This window comes from Apteryx rowi, unplaced genomic scaffold (assembly GCF_003343035.1).
Source record: "Apteryx rowi isolate R43461 unplaced genomic scaffold, aptRow1 scaffold_292, whole genome shotgun sequence".
In the NCBI taxonomy this organism is placed as follows: Eukaryota; Metazoa; Chordata; class Aves; order Apterygiformes; family Apterygidae; genus Apteryx; species Apteryx rowi.
Window position 1 is genome coordinate 319,210 of NW_020449330.1, and position 19,285 is coordinate 338,494.

Consider the following 19,285-nt stretch of genomic DNA (forward strand, 5'->3'; position numbering starts at 1 on the left):
CTTGGCTGCCACAAGGCCTCTCCCCCCCCCTTCCCAAATATGCGCCGTCGGGAAACGGCGTTGCGCCGTGCTTGTTGGACAGGACGCGGTGTTGTCCCTTTGGTTTATATTCTAAAGCCCTGCGTGTACAGAAAATTAATTTTAAGTTGAGCCAAGAGTTGAAAAACGCCTTTACAGGGAGCAGGTGTTGTTACTTGGGTGCTTTTTCTGTTAACTGCGATTTTTCTGCAAAGGAAAACTCCCCCGGGCCTTTCAGTTGTGTTGAACAGCCTTGCTTGCTTAGTTAGGTGTTTCCAGGTGCTTTCCCGTGTTTGACAGATGTCAATCATCCTGAGCTGCTGCAAATTTTAAGAGAAGTTTTCGCTGTGGCAGTCCGGTATTTGAGTTCAGGACTGTCTGTCCGAATTTTGGTGGCACGTGTGTGGATCAGGCTGTATGCGGCCTTTGAGGCCGTGCCAGCACATGGAAAACGGGCCTGCTCTAAGCAGCTGTTACTAATGCCTCCACTAAGTGTGTCTGCGTCCTGAGTGTGGTTACGACGAAAGGCCTGGAAAAGGTCCCTAGGTTTGTTTAACTTTATCGGCTAACAAGAACATGTATAATATGTAATCTGTGTTCAATGCCGTGTATTATATTCAAATATGGTTCTGGAAAAGTGCTGCTTACATTTTAGCAAGCTGAACTGTTTTGGGTGTGTTGATTTGGCCTGAAACTGCTGGCTGTATTACTCTGAGACACTCAGTGTGTAGAAATTGGAAATAATTGATAGCCTTGTTTTTTCCTGGTATCAAAAAAAAGGTTTTGGTGTCAAAAAGATATACCTTAAAAAAAAAAAAGGTTTCTTGAAATGTAATTGAAATGAGTTTTTATTCATCTCTCTCTTTCTTTTTCTTCCTGTGAAAATGGGTGGTCAGTTTTTTAAACCAGATAAGACCTTAATCAAAGTCTAACATGGAAGAATCCAAGAATTGTGGTAAAATAAACATAATGCCCCACAAGAGTTATTGAGACAAAATGTGTTTGTTTTTTGTTTTGTGGAAGAGCATCGTTTTAAAGCAGGATTCAGCCAGTTTATTTACTTAATGTTGGTTTAGTCCATCACTTTGCAGTATGTGTAAGGATTTCTAGGAAGACTGACACACGTGTTGAGGAGGCATGGGATCATGCAGCCCTCAGCAGCTAGAAGACGACCTGGGAGGTTTGTTGGCGTTCCGCCTCAACTGTTCTGAAAAATGTTAGGTGTACCGTAAGTGAAAATACAGTCAAAGATTTTGATTCTGTGAGAAGATTCATACTGAATTGAAGCCTTTTTATGTGACAGCTTCACAACTCACCTTTGAATCATTAATATTTTATATTGACAAAAAGATGCACGGTATGTTTCAGGGAAAATGCTGCAGAGACACTTAGAGTAGGCCTTTCGGGTGACTTGGGAGTGTTTTTTAAACAATGTAACTTAGTAATTAGAGAGTTTCCTAAAGACAATAAAGTATGAGTTCTGCATTACAAAGGAGAATAATTAGACAGTGATTTTACTTTGTTTATAATGACACAATAAACCAGTGAGAGAGCTGGAACTAGATAAGAGCTTTTGTTCCACAATTCTGACACTCTGTGTGCTCTCAGAGAAGCAAACTGTTGACTGAATGTTAGTGTTGTTGCCAGTGCCTCGCACTGGGGGGGAGCAATATCCCCTACAAAATAAAAATCCTTGGGGTAAGAAAGGAGAGGTGTTAAAATCTTGAGGTGGTTCTGTATTTTTCCAGATGAGCCTGCATAATCAAATGTAAACCAGGTTTAGGCAGGTTTTATTTTTGCTAGGATAAACAGGAACTAAGAGTTTTCTCTGGGTTTCCCCCATCTTCTCTCGACCCTCTACATAGTTGAGAAAATGAAGTGAGATATTCCTTTCCTATTCTAGTCATGGGTACTAGCTGAACTGAAATCTGACTGACTGTCATCATTTTAGAGGGCATCATTTAAACTCCACTAGTGCATGATTTTTCTTAATTGTAAAATGTGTTTGATTTTTAGTGAGAAGCATATTCTTAGAGTTCCTTCTTTAAATGCAAAATTAGTATGACCAGTCATATGTTGAATCTTGATAAGACAAGAAATTTCAGTGTGATCAAAATATTAAACTATGTAGGAAGAGCTGGCCATTAAATGGGTAAGTTTGTACCCTACCTATAGCAGGGCTGCTGTCCCATATTAAGGCTCTGCCTTTTCTGTAGGTGGCTGATCCTTTACTAGGCTAGTTCCCTAGTACTTTTTCTTTCAGCATAGGTGTGAGTCTGGCTCTTTTAAAGAGGAGTACTTTGTTTCAGGGGATGTGTTGGAGTTGCAGCCTGTTCACTTTGTGGTGACAAAATAGTCTAAAGCAGTTCACTCATGTGACATGAAGATACGCGAGTTTTCCTGCGGTTCCTGGAACACAGAGCAGCTCAGTTTACTGCAGCCTGAAGACAACCTGTAGCTGTATGTATGCTAGCACATCCTGGCATCTCTGTGGAGCCTTACTGGCGGTGCTGGCAAATTCAAGAGTCAGCCCTTGCAATTGCGGGACTGGAATTTGAGCCTGGTATGGGGAGGGAAGAAACAAAGCAAGCAGCAGAGTTTCTGTAGGCTTAAGTGAAATGAGAACCACAATTTACCTTTCCATTTGTTTTAACTTTTTCTTGATCTCATGCCTTTGTCACTGACAACTGGAAGCATGTCTGAAATTCTTGAATTCTTCAACCTAAAGTAGATATTTCCAGATCTGTGGTTTACATTTGTTTGTTTCTTTCTGGCTACTTCAAGTTAGGATATACTTAAGATCCTAGCAAGTATTGCACTCTAGTTAGTTACATAGCAAAGCTTTCTCTGTGGCTGCTTTTCTGTTTTGTGTCATAACTTCACTGCAATCATTACACTCATTTTTTTAGAGCTGCTAGTAGCAGAGACAAATCAGATTTTCATGCTTATTTCAGTCTAGGAACCCATATTTCCTGCTTCTTCCCTCTGTGAACTAGCCTTAATATAGTATCTGAAAATGGCGCAGTAGTAAAGTCAGCAACGTTATTGAAATGTGCTCTTATTGTAGAGGATGTCTCTTTTTTTACAGTACTGCTTAGAGCACCTCTGACCACCACCATGTTTATATGTGGCCTAAAATACAGACAGTACACAGTTTAAAAAAACAAAAACATCAAAAACAAACAAACAAAACAGTTTCTTCCCTAAAGAGCCTAATGTCCAAAGAGACATTTTGGAGTACAGAGGGACAGTTGCATGGAGGTTGCTAGGACTTGCCTGGGTCTGGGAATGGAACCCCTGTTCCTATTCAAGTGCCTTATTTGTTATATTCTGCATTTCATGCAGCAATTCTGCTTGCATTACTGTGCTTACTCTACATAATATTCAACAGTAGCATCTGGGAAGTTTCTTACATGCTATGTAAAATATAGCACTAAGGTGCTTATGTATGGGAGTGAGGAACAGAAAAAGAAAGTTGGAAGAGTAGTGTTGTAGTATATATTGCCATATAGTACATGAAATAGTATATATTTCAAGTGGAGTTAAGTGTTAAAATGGAACTTTACATGTCTGTGAGCAAACTTAGGGAAAGTGACTTTTGAGGCATAGAATATTTCACAAATAGAGTTATTTTTCAAAGCATTAAATGTTTAACTCCTAGAATTGTTACTTAACTAGGGTATTGCCAGTGATCCTAATATTGCTCAGAAATCACTTAAGGGTGCAGATGGCTCAAGAAAGCGGGAAATGGGCTCTTGCTGTTCTCTAGGTCMCTGGTGCATATGTGACTTTGGTAACAATTAAGAATTCGTGCTGTCTGACTTCTACTGTAAATTTGGCTTTGCACTTCGAGCCTTCGTTCTAGTGCACTAGTAGGGACAAAGGTAACGAATGTGAGTGATGCACAGTGGGTCATGTTAGGCACCTTTTCTTGCTCATAATTTCAGGAGGAATGCCTAAGGTTAGTGGTCATGAAAGCCTGACCCTGTTTGTAAACTGTTGAATTGTTTATTGAGATTAAAGAATAGTTTAGTATAATGGGATTTTTAATTCAATAATTTTATTTCTCTTTAATTTGAGAATAAAGGAGGAAGTGTAAAAATGCCTTACTTTTATTAAGCTAGTGGAAACAGAATAATCTGTAGGAAACAAAGTCAGAAACTTTCCTAATGGCATTTTTTGCCAGGGTTTATTAAGGGAATTCTTTTTAATTAGGTACATGATCATTGCAACTGAACATACTGTTTTTACAGCTGAAGTAGTTTTATGTATGCTTAGAGTTTGCTAGGTAGCCATGATGTATATCATATAAACAGCAGCATGTGCAAATACTGTTTTTTTCCCCCCCCCACGTTTTACAACGAAACTAGTCTTAGTCACAACGAGCATTCAGTTTTTATCTTCAGCTATGCTCAGCAAAGGTCTGAATAAAATGAATGTTCTTTCACTTTTCCAAAACTGTAGAACAGGCTTTTCACCTCTTCTAGAAAACTTACGGGACCTGCTCTGAAGTCTCACCGCAAAGGAAAACTTTAGAGGAAGTTAGTGTTATTTATTTTATAATGTCTTGCCTGGAACCTGCTTGCCAGTTGTTCTTTCAAGTTCATTATCCTGCAGAAAGGGACTGGGAACAGAAATACTTTCGAATAGAGATTAATTGTTTTCACAGGAATGGGAAAGATGAGAGCAAGTCATCAAAGTTTGGGGAGTAATTGTAAAGCCAGTCCTATTTGGGGGAAGCATGTAGTCAGTGATTTTCAGAGATGATGCATTCAAATCTTTTTTTTTCCCCTCTCTCCCAGAGGAAGATAACAGACAAAACTGTCTCTTTGAATTGCACAAACAATGAAAAATCGTTTCTTAGATGTTGAAAGAATTCTTAACTTTCTTAGACAGGGGCTGCTTCCTTGAGACCGATGTTCAGTACCTACCACAGAGGTCTGATAGTCCTGCGAGGTCTCCAGATGCTATTGCAGTGAAAATAGGTATTGTGATGCCTGTTGCATCTTTATAAATGTAAAGCTGAGGCATCTTTGCACTTAAGAGCAGCAGGGGATACTGTTCTCCAAACTGTACTTATTCTGAATATTGAATAACAGATTTAATTATAGATTTCCGTGTATGACTTAATCCAGAAGAAGATGGTTTAGAGAATATGGTATGCTGCTCATACTTTCTTGTCTAAAGAGATGTTAGTGGCAGAAGAGTGCACTTGTCAGATTTCCAAGTAATTAGAATGTATTATTTTCTATATTCGAAGAAGTGAATTGTGTCAAATTTAATATTAGGGGCCAAGACAATGATCTGCTTAAAAGTAAACAATGTATTGTGACAGCTCACTGGAGATAACCAATAGCCTTTCCGCCACAGAACTCCCAACCAACTTTATAATTTATTTTTTTTATTACAGGTTTTTCTTTTTAAATTTGGAGCTGCAAGCAAATAGGATTACTGCATATGCAGTAAAACTCTCTTGTTTTTCTCTCTTCCTGAGCCTTCATGATGTCCACGTATAACCCTAAAATGTTGTTCATTAGCAGATGAAGAATGTTTGCTAGAACTTATGTTGTAAGTAGTGCAGTGAATTAGGGAAGAAATTGGCAATATACTTCTCTAAGAAACAAGTACTGGTTCTGGCATTTTTAAAAATAATACTTACTGTGAAAAGGGTTGTTTAGCTTTGGTGTTGTAGATATAGTTCAAATGCCAGGTTATACAAGATGCCTCTGCAAAGAAGATATTTTTCTTATCCGTGGAAACTATAATCCTTAAAGATAACTTTAATAAACTATTTTATTAACAATACATTCCATATTAAGTTTCATACTGGGTATGTATAAGTTACTCTTTGTCAACCATTGTAAGTAAAGAAATCCATTAGTTTAGAAAACTAACTTTTTCAGCTACCTAGTGAGTTAGAGCCCCCCAAATCTTAAAATGAACTTAAAAAGAGGGAAGTTTACAAATTGTATTGAAATATTCTGTGTCTTATTGCCACTTAAGTGTTGTTTAGGCTGTTTTTTTGTTTCTTTGGTTTTTTTCTTTTTTTTTAAGCTTGAATCAAAAGTAATTTTAGAAACAAAGTACTTCAAACAAATTAATTGATATAAAGGTTAGGTTTTCCTTGACTGTCTTTTTTTTTTGTTTGTTTTAGAATAAAGGTTCACTTCAGTTTGAAGATAAATGGGATTTCATGCGCCCTATTGTCCTGAAACTGCTACGTCAGGAGTCTGTCACAAAACAGCAATGGTTTGATCTGTTTTCGTAAGTAATTTTTTAGCATCTTGCACCCTTCTGCATAATGGGAATACAGTTATGGTACTACTTCTGGTACAGAAGTCAGATGATACAGACTATGCAGAAATACACAAAAAAGTATTATTTTGTTCAGTTTTATTAAGTGGTAATTGTGCATACATCTCTGTAGGTGTGCAAAAGTAGTATTTTACTGAAATTCAGATCTTTGCAAATAGGATGGAGACAGAATAGCAGGGTTTATGACTTCAGCTGATCATAGTAAGCAAATTTTGTACCTGCTCACAAAATTTTTATTAGAATTGGAGAGAAGATGTTGTTAACTGCTTTGGCAGTAAGTTTGTGTAAAGGTAGTCTGCCAAATGTTATATTATTGTGGTTTAAGTGAGTTTTGTCTAAAATAACTAAAAATACAACCAAAGTAAAATGGTAATGCTGTTTCACTGACCTAACATGAATAAGTTAATACCTTAAGAATAACCTATATAATACTTTTCAGACATTATTTGCATTATTGCACTTCCAAAAGACCAACACCATTTCCTGTTAGATTATGACTTTTTTTATTAATACACATCATGTGGTCTCTGTCAACAGAATATGGAAGTGAATTACACATATGTATCAAAAGTATATCTAAAGTAATCTGTGTCTCAACATAAAGTTATTTTTCCTCCAAATACAATTGCAGCTTAAATCTGCAGTTTCTCCTTCTGCTTTTTAAAATCTGTCATAAAAGTTGACTTTATTTGAAAGGCAGTCTTATTGCAGGCTACATCTTTATTGTTCCTTTGACGAGAACAGTGCAGGATTCTCTCTGCAGCCTTCTTAGTGCACCTGTCAGACGTTCTGCCAGTCGGACAGAAAGGCAGTTTATCACGGAGGGAGTTTTAATATCTTATGATGTCATTGCTGTAGTAGTTGCCAGAAGCAAGGTGTAGTTAAGGTACAAATTCAATACTGAGTCATTGCTTTCATTTTCTAGTAACTAGGTAAATAATTCTGCTTTTGAGTTGAAGTTTTCCATTTATTATTTTGCTAGCAGACAAGTTGTTGAATGGAACTTGAGTAACTTTATGGCTAACTTAAGGAGGTGAGGGGAAAGAGTCCCACTCTGCTAGGTTCCTATTTTTGAACTGTGCTCTTTGTTAAGCTTGGAAAATGCCTTTTTAAAATAAAAGATCTAAAGCTGTAGGTGTCTTGTACCTCTCTGACTAGAATATAATCATCCAGTATTCCTTTTCGACAGCTGTCAGAAAACAGTGTCATCCTGAGTACACTAACACCTTTTCTGCATGTGAAAGTTGCTCAAGTCTCACAACTTAGCTAGACCTCTGTATGTCTTTGTGTGAAAGGAACTACTTTTTTATTAACCTTTTAAGTTTTGGTCTTTTGAGTTAAACCAAAAAAGTTGCTCTTGTATTGAAATAACTGTACTGATTTAATAGGAACAAACTCATACCTTTAGATCATATAGTTGCTTTCCCATGAAGGCATTGCCTTGTTACTGAGAGAAGGAGAAGAAAAAAAGCAGCAGAAAGTAATGATTCAAAAAAAGGCTTAGCAGGACACATTATATGTGATGACATAATTAAAAGTGTAACTTGCTTTATATGTTCTTTAGTAAGGAAATAACATAGGAGTTATACTTGCTGGGCTGCCAGCTAGGAAAAACAGGAATGTATTTGCATATTGATTAAAACTCATAAATAGAATTCTGCTTTGTGATGCTATTTGGTAGCACTTCTGCAGTGGAGCTGCACTTCAAAAAGCTACCAATGTCATGAAATGTTAAAGTGATCTTATTAAACTAATTAAAGCTCCTTTTAAATTACCTGATACCCATGAGCTCAAATTTCTTACAAAGAAGGTCAGTTTCCTTTGTAGCACAAGGAATTTGTGCTTTGAGTAAAGGAAACTCTGAGTGAAGGCTGCATCTTAATGAGAGTATTTCAGGATAATATGGGCTGAGTAGCAATACTTTTGCTGGCAAGTGATTTCCGTCTTAGCCAAAGAAAAGCTTTAAGAATTGTCCTTAATGCAATAAGGACTACTGAATAGATTTGAAAACACAATTGCCCATAACCTGTTCTTAGATAGGTTGCCATTACTTGCTTCCCAGATTTTCTTACAGCTTCAGCCTCTTCTCCAAATAGTTTGCTTGCATGTGTTATTGAAGTCTAACCACATATTGTTTGACAGTGATAAATAAAATGTGTTATTTTCTTAGACTTACTTAAATTATGACTGTTCAAACTTCATACATAACTGCATTAAACTTTGCATAGTTGTTACTAAAAGGTGGATAAATTGTTTTCTAGAGATGTACATGCAGTTTGCTTGTGGGATGATAAAGGTCCAGCAAAGATCCATCAGGCTCTGAAAGAAGACATCCTTGATTTTATTAAGCAAGCACAAGCAGTAAGTCCTTAACCTTTCATAACTTCTATTCATATCTTTTGGGGGATGAGGGGGAACCAAACAGTTTGGATTTTCTTTGCATCCAAATGCCTTGCTTTTTTTTGTTTGACATTTTATGATGTTCTGGAGATCATAATTGCCCTGCAAACTTTCATTGGCAAAAAGAAGACTTAGCCTTGAGCATTTGCCTTGGCTCATTGTTTTCTCACAGTTCTTGAAACTGGAGTGGGCAATGATTGCTGTATTATGTATATTAAAAAAATTACAGCATTATTTTTGTTTATCCAACAGTACTTATGGAATCATCCTTCAATTGAAAACTCTTTCTTGAGGCAAAATTTTCTGTAAGAAATTACTGTCTGAAAAATACTCTTTTTAAGGAAGGGAATGCTTTTATTTTGTATAGCGTCAGTGCTACACTGACATGTTCATAGATGGCTTGAGAATAAGTCACGTGTACAGCACACTGGAAGTATTATCTGGGCTATCAGCCTGGCAAGCTTAGCAGGCCAGTTTTATGGGCTCCTCCCAAATAACTGAATGCATCAGTAGGTTCAAAACTAAATTTCTCTGTTTTTAAAATGTATAGCAAAAGGTGTTGTCTGGAATAAGGGGTTTGAAAGAGGGAACTGGTATGAGATAAAAAGATTCCCATGACAAAGGTTTGGAAAGGAGAAAATATAAGACTTCATTTGATAAAATCTTTCTTTAGTGTAAAGATTTATCTTATTATGGATTTGTTCAAAGGAATATTTTTTTTTTTATGTAGGCCTTGATATAACCAGGCATTCAAATGTTGATTTGATGTTCTATCAGCTTGCTTCAATGCATGCATGCATAAATGCTTTGCTGAATTGGGACCTCTGACATGGTCCATGTTGGCTGTTGTTCTAGAGACCTTTTTTTAGGCATTATTTAGGCCTTTGTACGATGTAGTAGCCTCCAGGCATTACTAAAATATAAATGTTAACTAGCTATGTATATGTCTAATAGAAGGTTAGTAGATGCCACTGAATTAAACTTATCGCTGTATATAATAAGACATAATCCTTACGTAAACATAATCCTTTTTTTTTTTTTGTAGATGTAGTTGTACCAGTACAGGCCTTTAAGACCAAAAACTTTAATTCCTTTTGACTTGCAGATGGCTTTAAAAAAATCAGCTGGAAAATTTCAGCCTACTGATGATTGGTTTGCTGGCAAAAATCACTGCTTTCATCACTACCCATTAGAAATAGTCCATATGCTACAAGTTAATAACCACTGCTTTAAACTAAACTGAATGGCATTTAAATATGTAGACCTTCTTATTCTGATATATCTGTATATTTGCATCTTAATTTGAGTAAGAGAAGTCAGTCTATTTTGTACTTTTTAGAGAAACTTGTTAGTAAATGACCTCTTCTTTCCCCCCTCCCCTTCCAGAGAGTGCTGAGTCATCAAGATGATACAGCTTTGCTGAAAGCATATATAGTGGAGTGGCGCAAGTTCTTCACGCAGTGTGATATTTTGCCTAAGCCATTTTGTCAATTAGAGATTACTTTAATGGGCAAGCAGGGCAGCAACAAGAAATCTAATGTAGAAGACAGTATTGTTCGAAAGGTAAGCGATGGGTATTGCAAACTGTTCTGCTTACAGCAATAGTACAGAAGGTAATCTGTAGCTGAAGATGAAATTGTGCCAGTTGCATGATACAATGCCTTGCTTTGCTTCAGTGTGAGGGTCAGAATAATAACCTTGCAACTTGGTTCTTCCTCTCCAGAATAATTTCAGTCTGTTGCTTCTCTGGTTTTGCTTTGCCTATTGACAGTTTTGTTCAGGTGATTAAAGCAGTTCTCTTTATGTTTGGAAAAAAAAAAAGTTACTAAAATAGTTGTGACAAATCCTAGTAGAGTGGCAATTACAAATTTACCTACTGTCTCTGTACTTGTGACTGGCAGATCAGTATTTCTGCTCCTGATTTATTTCCTTAGGCCAAGATCTTAACTGGGGCATGTCTCTGAATTGTACTTGCAAACAGCTCAATACTGTTATCTCAAGTTAAATGTGGCTATTGATCTCCAAATTTCCTCTATTTCCTCCAAACTCTGTCCTTTAGTTTAACATTTTCATTATTCATTTTCATTGCAGAAATTATCTGTAGGGCAATAAAAGTTCTTTAGCAGTCTTTTTTTTGGTATCAAAGATCATATTAACTATCTTCAGGATGGCCAGGAGGAGCAAAATAGCTGAAATGGCCAACTTTTGGTGATTCGTTTTTTCCTTCTTCCTCTTGTTTTGGCGTCTTATCCTTTATACCTCCTGAAGAAAAGGAAAAGAGAACAGCAATAAGAGGAATCACCACCTCAAGTTACCTTTTCTTTTTAATGTGTTTTCATTTTTTTCTTGGAGTAAGCACATGTTTTTATTAGGCTCTCCGAGTCCTGGTGAACTTGAACTCTTAACTCTGCTGTATGCATTAAGTAGGAGACTGAAAAATTAAATAAAAAATAAGGTGGGTCTGAAAAAGTCATGAGGAGGAAGTAGGAGAGAGAACTGGCATCTAGCAATTCAGATACTGTTCAAGACTGAAACTAATGGAGAAGTGTCCATCTTTCCTGTGTAGTCTGGTTAGGACATCTCACGATTGAGTCATCAAAGCTCCACCCTATTTTATAATTTTGTATTCACTGATGAAGGTCATTTATTATTTCCGGCGTCATTCTTAGTAGTTTGTTATAAAGCACCTTGTGAAAACTTTTCTTATGCTTGAGAAGTTCTTCATATAAGCACCCAAAATCACATCTCTCTTTTCCTTCAAATATCTTCATAAAATTCTTCTTTTCCCATAATGTCTAAAAACAGTTTGACCATGACAAAGCTGCTGATATACGTATTGGGTGGGTTGATACTATCTCACTGTTTTCTTCTCCATTTGTTACCCATTTCAGCCCTTGTAAACTCATTCCGTAATTGTACAGCACAACTGTAATGTGCATATTGATGATGTTAAATTAGGGGAAAAAAAAGTAATTGAGGATACACAATTAAATAAAGCTATGTTTTAAGAATGTTCCAACGTTTTGAACAGTATTTTCCTTCCACTTATGGAAGAGAGTTACATGACTCCAGTGTCAGAAATGGAGATCAGGTGAAATTAAGATACGGTTGTGGTAAAATTCAGAGTGAAGGATGGTAAACTTTTTAACTCTCCCAAATGGATATCTGACTTTTAGCAGGTACTTGTTGGGTTAAAATCTACAATGTGCAAAGCAAGAATGGAACAAATACATATAACGTTTACTGTTGTTTGTCATGCAACTGTGTCAAATCTTTCTAAGCTTGTTTCACAATAGTGAAATAAAGTTTGAATTTGTGAATTTTACACTGGCAGTGGAAAGCAGGCCTGGAATTCTAGACTGAAAATTGGCATCCTTAACTTGCATTTGTAGCAGTTGCTATCAAGCTTGAAGCTATTGTAAATTGAGCTCTCTTAAACACTGAAATGACATGGGGTTGATAGAAAATTTTAAAACTGATCTTTTAAACTTTGTCACAATTTCTTTAGGTATTCAGTGACATATAGGAAGAAGGAGCTCCAGGGTTTAAGGTGGGGGAAAGGTCTATTGTAAGTTGAATTCAAAAGAGAAAATTAAGACTTTAACAAACGTAGTGTGCTTAGAGTATTTATTACTGAACAGCTGGTGGAACTTAGGTGGGCATAAGTTTGGCTTGCTGGTGAGTTTTTAGTGTTGCTCAGCTGCAGCACATTGGGTCTGATGATCGGGTGTAACACTTTTTGCAGAAATGTTAGTAGCAATCATTCAAAAATCACACAATGGAATATGAAATGATCCTTTTAAAGTGATTATTTTGTTGGAGGCCTCTGTAAGTAGTTTTAAAACTTGGCAATACTTAGGTCCAGAGTTCCTTAACAATTATATTTGCATTACTTGTACATTAAACTTTCATATTACATTAATGCAATCCAAAAACACAGATTTATTTCTTTACACAACTGTTTTGTGTTAATTAAGTTATTTTATTTAAGACAGAGCCTGCTAAATGGTGAACTGTATTTGGATGTTTGGTTCCAAAGTACTCCCTGGTATTGCAACTCCTCGCAAATTCTGTTGCTGGAAATGTTACTTGACTCTTTATCAAGAACTGTAGAAATAATACAGAATGGTGGAAATAATATCTGAATCAAACAGTGACTGCTTTCCCTAGCTGTCCAGTTACATAAAGTAAACTTAGAATATAAGCTGAATATTACTTCTATTACATGTCAGTTAGAACAAGATCAGATTCTAAGATAATTAAACTGTTGCATATAACTTGAAAATTACATTATAAATTGCTTGATTTCTATTTCTGATCTCTTGTATTTCATTAGCACAAACTTAGATCTGCATATCCCTTTCTGACAGGATTTTTTTTTTCTTCCTGTTATGTAGCTCATGCTAGATACATGGAATGAATCCATATTTTCAAATATAAAAAATAGACTTCAGGACAGTGCAATGAAGTTAGTTCATGCTGAAAGACTAGGAGAAGCTTTCGACTCTCAACTTGTTATTGGAGTTCGAGAATCATACGGTATGTCTTGCACAGACAGATCTCAGTTGCCTCCTCACTTAAGCAAATGAACTTTCATCATACAAGTTAACAATTGGGGTGGTAGGGTTGGAATAATTATCTCATCATTTTGTATTGATTTTGTTGATACGTGATGCCACTTAAATTCTATTGTAAAATATCTTTAACTTGGGAATGATTTTGCTACATGTCAGTTTCTGCAAAATCAGTGTTTTCAAAGAGCAGCCATCTTCTTGACCTTTTATGGTTGCAGAAGTCATCTTCTGGCTGTGCTCCGTATGGTACTGTCTCTGATTCTTCAGACAGTTTGAAGACGGAACGCTAAACAGCCTACATCTAAGACTTCAAGTCTTTTTCTTCTTTGCAGAAGATAGATCCATATATCTGGAACTTCTATGACGCTTCACTGGTTTTCTGCCCCCCCACCCCCCCCTTTTTTTTTTTTTTAAACTCTGCAGCCTGTTAAATTAAATTTGTGGCTAATACTCTCTTAGGTGGATTTCCAGATGACTAATTCTAAATGTTTTAAAGCATATTCCATTCTAGGGCTTATTTTATTGGTTTTCTGGATTTTTTTTGTAACAGTTGAGAGCAAGGTGGAGGGTTTTTTTCCCTAAAGGTGCAAAGCATTGCTGGGTAGCAAATACAATAAACTTACTGTCTCCATTTGTAATTGTAATTCTTGTAAAGAACAGGAAAAATCCCAAGTATAGAAAAAATGTCTAAAATAAAGAACATGTCCAAGAAAGCTGGATTACTGAATGACACGGAGAAGCTTTTGCTTTCTTAGGCATTGTGCTGAGCTTTTTTTTTTTTTTTTTTTTTTTTTTTTTTTTTTTTTTTTTTTTTTTTTTTTTTTTTTTTTTTTTTTTTTTTTTTTTTTTTTTTTTTTTGGTTACCAAAACTCTGGAGATATCTATACAGTTCTTTCCAGGTCCCTATAGTTAATCTAAAATCTTTTTTGGAGCAAAGACTGGCCAATATTGGATAGTTTTTTGGTTTCAGAGTACACTTGTAGGATGCTTTAAGTTGCTCAATGTGATCTTTTAATACAAAACTCACTTTAATGAGAGAGATTTGCTTATTATTAGCCACATAAGTTTTCAGGACTTGAGTCTAAGTTTGGACTTTCTTTTTTGCAGTTAACCTTTGTTCTAATCCTGAAGATAAACTTCAAATTTATCGGGATAACTTTGAAAAGGCATATTTGGATTCAACAGAGAGATTTTATAGAACACAAGCTCCCTCTTATTTACAACAAAATGGTGTACAGAATTATATGAAATATGTAAGTAAAAATACTGTCAGAATTTTGTTCTGCAAGTGTTAGTTCTTAAAGTGATTGCTGTTCTACCTTTGCACAGGCAGATGCTAAACTAAAAGAAGAAGAGAAAAGAGCACTACGATATTTAGAAACAAGGCGTGAATGTAACTCTGTAGAAGCAGTAAGTATGATAGTGTAGAAAAAYGTTATGTATTTACATAGCTTTCTTGAATTGCAGTTTTGATCATTTTCTGTGTTAGTGTTATTTGATTGCAGTAAATTGATATGAAACTGTATTTATATTATGTTTTTAAACTATCCACTATATTTTTTCTGCAAAAATCTATATTACTTTCCAGTCTGGTAACTTAAAATTTCTACAGATGTTTTAATTGTAAAAGCAGATTAAAAGTTCAGCTTTAAGGTCAGGTTTTTATTCAGGTTGATTTTTATTCTTTCATTTTGAGTCCGGTAAGATTTACAGACCAACCTAGTAGGTAAAGGGTTTCTTGGTGCTAATTTAGAGTGTCTGAAAGAGTTATTGGTTATTGCAATCAGAAGGAGAAATGGAAACTTCATTAGAACTGTTCTAGACTCCCCCCTTTCCTAGACTGAAACATGGCCATTTAGTACAGAAGATTNCCCCCCCCCCCGAGCAATATTTTATACAGTTCAGGCTAGAGGAAGATTTAACTTCAGTGAGTAGTTCACAATCATCTGTGTTGGAATTAGTCCAAAATACGGGTTGTTTTAAATAAATACCTCTAAATCTGAACTGACTGTAGTTGATTAGAATTTATTTTATGTCTTGTGTTAAGTTGTAAATTATTCACTTTGCACAATTATAAATTGTAACCTGTGTAAAGGGGCTGACAAAACAGATGGTTCTGACCTGAACAAGCAGTTTCTGTGCTAGATCCAGCCTTAGTTTCCTGTTCAAGCCAACCAGCCTGGTCCAAATAGGGTATGCTGGAATAAGAACTATTCTTAGCTCTCGAATATATACTTGGAAACTAAGTAGGGTAGTTAATGTTCCAAAAGTGACAGCTCCCTTGACAAAAAGAGGCTACAGAAATATTAAGCTGATTACTGGTTTTGAAGAGTTTACCACATTTACTAACCTACACATTTTAAAGAAATATGATGAGCTGTATAGACTTTCTTCAAACTACAATTTTATGAATCAAGTATTGCCATATCAGGATTATTTTATACAGCATAGTTGATGAGAACAGGCTAGATCTTGTGTCACAGCAAAATTGAGACAGAATAAACGCTGGAGTTCGGATGGCTAAATGAGCTAATTCTGTGTTTAATACATTTCAGCTAATGGAGTGCTGCGTCAATGCCCTGGTGACATCTTTTAAAGAGACTATTTTAGCTGAATGCCAAGGCATGATCAAACGAAATGAAACAGAAAGTAAGTGAAGCTTCAAGAACAGTGCAGGATGAACTCAGCATCAACAGCATAAAAATAGATTTGTTGGTAGATATATCAAATTACTGTTCTTAATAGATGCTGGCAGTGTTTCATAGATAAAATGTTACTGCATGTGGGCCATTTTATCCCACAAAAATGACCATCATTGGTTAGTTGTGTGGTTGGTTGGTTTGTTTGTTTGTTTTTTACTATCACTTCTGAAATCTGTACCCACAGTACCCTAATTGGAATGACTGGATAGCTCTCATCTTTCTTGAAAGACAAGAATATTTTATGATCTGTTTTCTTTCTTTTTTGCTACAATTTGTTTTTTCTAAAGTCGATGGCTGATAAATGTTGCATATGTGTCACTTTTTACTTGTGTTGTTCAATTACAAACACCTCCCCTTTTTTTCTCTCCCCTTCCCCCCTCCAAAAAAAAGTGAAGCATCACTTTTCCAAGATATTTTCCTGAAAAGCAGAGAGACTTTTTTTGTTCTGATTACTGGTGTGGTAACGATAGGTCAATGAATAAAATATCTCTACAAGTTTTTTTCATCTGTTTTTATAACCAGTATGTGACTGTGAGTATTGAACCTTAATATTGCATGCCTTTTTAAGGTTTTCAAAAGGCTTTGTCACTTTGTTCCGAGAAGTTGAGAGGTTAGTGTGGTTCAGAAGTCTTGTGTTGGTTCTGTATGATAAGCCAAACTAGATAAGTCGTTAAAATGTTGTAATTCAAGTAGGGAAATGGGGGGGCAGGGAGAAGGGGAATAGTGTAATTATTTTTTGAAGGCTCAGTATCCTGTAGCCAATGATTATTTATTAATATTGTCTGTGTGAAGTTTTCATTTCTATACAGATGTGATATTTGGAATTTATGGCTTTCAAACACCTAGAAAAGGTACTCCTAAAGCTAGGATTTCAGAAAATATTTGACCTCAAAGCTATGTCATACTTATCTGTTTGTCTAGAAGCATGATTTCTGGCGGTAGTCCAGAGCTAAATCTAGAACGCCACCAAACTTCATATGAGTATAGGTTTCAGCCTTCGTAAGAGTGCGGGAGGCTTATACAAATGCAGAGCTTCGGAAGGATTCATCTATAGCATCTGAAGCATCCTTCTTCAGAAACTTATGAAGTCCTCTCTTTCCTCATGGTTGCCTTGCCCCCGTGCTGTTGCTCGGTTGTAAGATACTTCTGTTTATATTTGATCTATAAGAATGCGAGCATCTCTTTCCAGTCTTTTTTGTCTATGCTTATCTGTGCTGTTTAAAATGTTAAAAGGATGTTAAAATGTTAAGGATGCACGTGGGGAATGGTTAAAGATTTATTTAAAGACTGCAACTATATGTAGTGATGTATACATCTGATAGTATCCTCTGCTTGAATACATCTGATAGTATCCTCTGTTGTACTTCACTTGCGCATGAGTCTTCAGCATTAATCATTTCAAGGAATTTTGCAATTTCTTCTTTATTGTAAAATAACTGACATAAGAGCTATGGGGTTTTTTTGTATTTTGGTTTTTTTGAGTGCTGGGTACTACTGTAAAATGTTCAGTTACAAAAAGTATTTAATACTTACGTGCCCTACAGACAAAGAAAAGCATAATGGTTTTTACCTAAAAGCCATCGAAGATGTCATAACTTGCAGACACTCATCAGAATTGGCTTAGCGCCTTTCTGTTTGCCTACAGTATTGGGGATGGGAGGCCTAAATTTTATTCTTGAAATTCACAACAGAAATTAAAAGTAAACTCACTTGTATAAGTATGAAATGACACCTGTTAAATTTCCCAAACATCTACGATACAGATTTCTTTACTTCTCAGTTTCATAATGTTTTCTGACAGAAATTCAGTGAAATGTTCCTTTTATGTTTTTAACTTGAAATCTGTCTTTGGAGAATCTGTTTTTTCAGGTTCCTACAGTTTTAGGGAAGCATCTGAAATTTTTATCTGCCCCTGTTTATTAGGAGAGGTCACTGGATTTTTTTAAATTTTTTTTCCACTCTGGATTATTCATGTCATCAATAGCTTGCAGAAACAGGTGTAGTACCTTCTATATCTTTTATTCCCCTCCCCCAACCCTTTTTAATCCATTTCCACCCCGCACACACTTTTTAAAGTACAGATGAAAAAATACAGTAAAGTTGAGGGAGCTTTTTGGATTTATACTGTGTAAAACAGTGCTGCATCACTTACAGTGTACCTAAGTGGGTGCATCGAGAAGTTGCTGGCATACCTCTGACGCCAGATATTTTCTCGTTTCTGAAATCCTATTATTTAGCCCATTATGAGTTGTCTGTAGTTGCACTGTAAGTTTTCCTTGAAGGTTGTTGGTAGTTTTCATTCTTTCATTTGCACTCTTACATTGTAACAGGATTTTGTCCTTCCTGTACATTGTTTTTTCCATTTGGCCCTGCAGCAGTTGTTGGGATACAGAATTTGCTAATGTAAACTTCATCTCCTGTGGTGATAGGATATCGTAAATGTTGCTGACAGAATTATTGCAGAAGAGAAAACTAATAAGACGGGACCTCTGGCTTTTGTCCCCTTTCACTGTAGGTGCAGCATTGAGAAACAAAACAGATTTTTTTTTTTCCCCTCTATCAAAAAAAGAACAAGAGTCCATGATCAGCTTGTTCTACTTCATTAAGAGAAGTTATTAGCTAAATTTAATCCAAATCTCTGTGGTCTCTCTAAAATTATCTGGTGGCCTTAATCCAGATGTTCCTATATGACCAACCTTGCAGAGATGAGTATTGATATTTCAACACACTCTTTTTTTTTTTTTTTTTTTTCCCTTGGTGTTGAAATACCTTCCCAAAATGTAGACAAATAAACCATATCAGTTTTTATGGTTGTTGAACTGGTAATTTTCAGGAGATTTAGACTCTTTGCAAAAACATAAAGAAAAAAAATGCTATTTGCCTTAGTCAGTTATGACAACATTAGAATTTGGCATGCTTTTAATTAAAGCAAAATATTGTAGATGGTATTGTAAAATACACAGGGAGAAGTCTGTTCAGTCTTAGTCTTAAAAGCAAAATCTTGAATATATACGATTTCATGCTTAAACTCCCATAGGCTTCCAACTGAAAGAAATCCATTTTTGCCAGGGTTATTGAGGCAATTGTACTTAATCCAATTGCCATTGACTTCTTTTTTCAAGCTTGTAGGATATTACTTGTTTATGCATATAATACTACAATAAATGTCTGTCTTCCTTTCAGAAGAATCTCCTTGTGTGACCAGAATTACATCTTCAAAACATTTTTCTTATACAGGGATAAATTGGATTATTTGTTCCTTACATATTCTGTATC

General features: G+C 35.7%; 1 protein-coding gene across 10 annotated transcripts in view; it reads left to right on the forward strand.

The window, feature by feature from the left end:
• Positions 1-4,929: 4,929 nt before the first annotated feature.
• CUL5 (cullin 5) overlaps positions 4,930-19,285 on the forward strand; it is a 30,907-nt gene continuing 16,551 nt past the window's right edge. For 4 of the 10 annotated variants that reach the window (XM_026069325.1, XM_026069328.1, XM_026069327.1 and 1 more), the window contains exons 1-9: positions 4,932-5,003; positions 5,429-5,586; positions 6,173-6,282; positions 8,595-8,694; positions 10,120-10,296; positions 13,131-13,272; positions 14,415-14,560; positions 14,637-14,717; positions 15,863-15,956. In XM_026069325.1, the coding sequence (XP_025925110.1) occupies positions 5,566-5,586; positions 6,173-6,282; positions 8,595-8,694; positions 10,120-10,296; positions 13,131-13,272; positions 14,415-14,560; positions 14,637-14,717; positions 15,863-15,956 (871 nt within the window). In that variant the 5' untranslated portion in view covers positions 4,932-5,003; positions 5,429-5,565. Of the gene's footprint in view, positions 5,004-5,428; positions 5,587-6,172; positions 6,283-8,594; positions 8,695-10,119; positions 10,297-13,130; positions 13,273-14,414; positions 14,561-14,636; positions 14,718-15,862; positions 15,957-19,285 lie in introns of all 10 variants that reach the window. The other 6 variants (XR_003254111.1, XR_003254112.1, XR_003254113.1 and 3 more) reach the window with 3 other exon arrangements.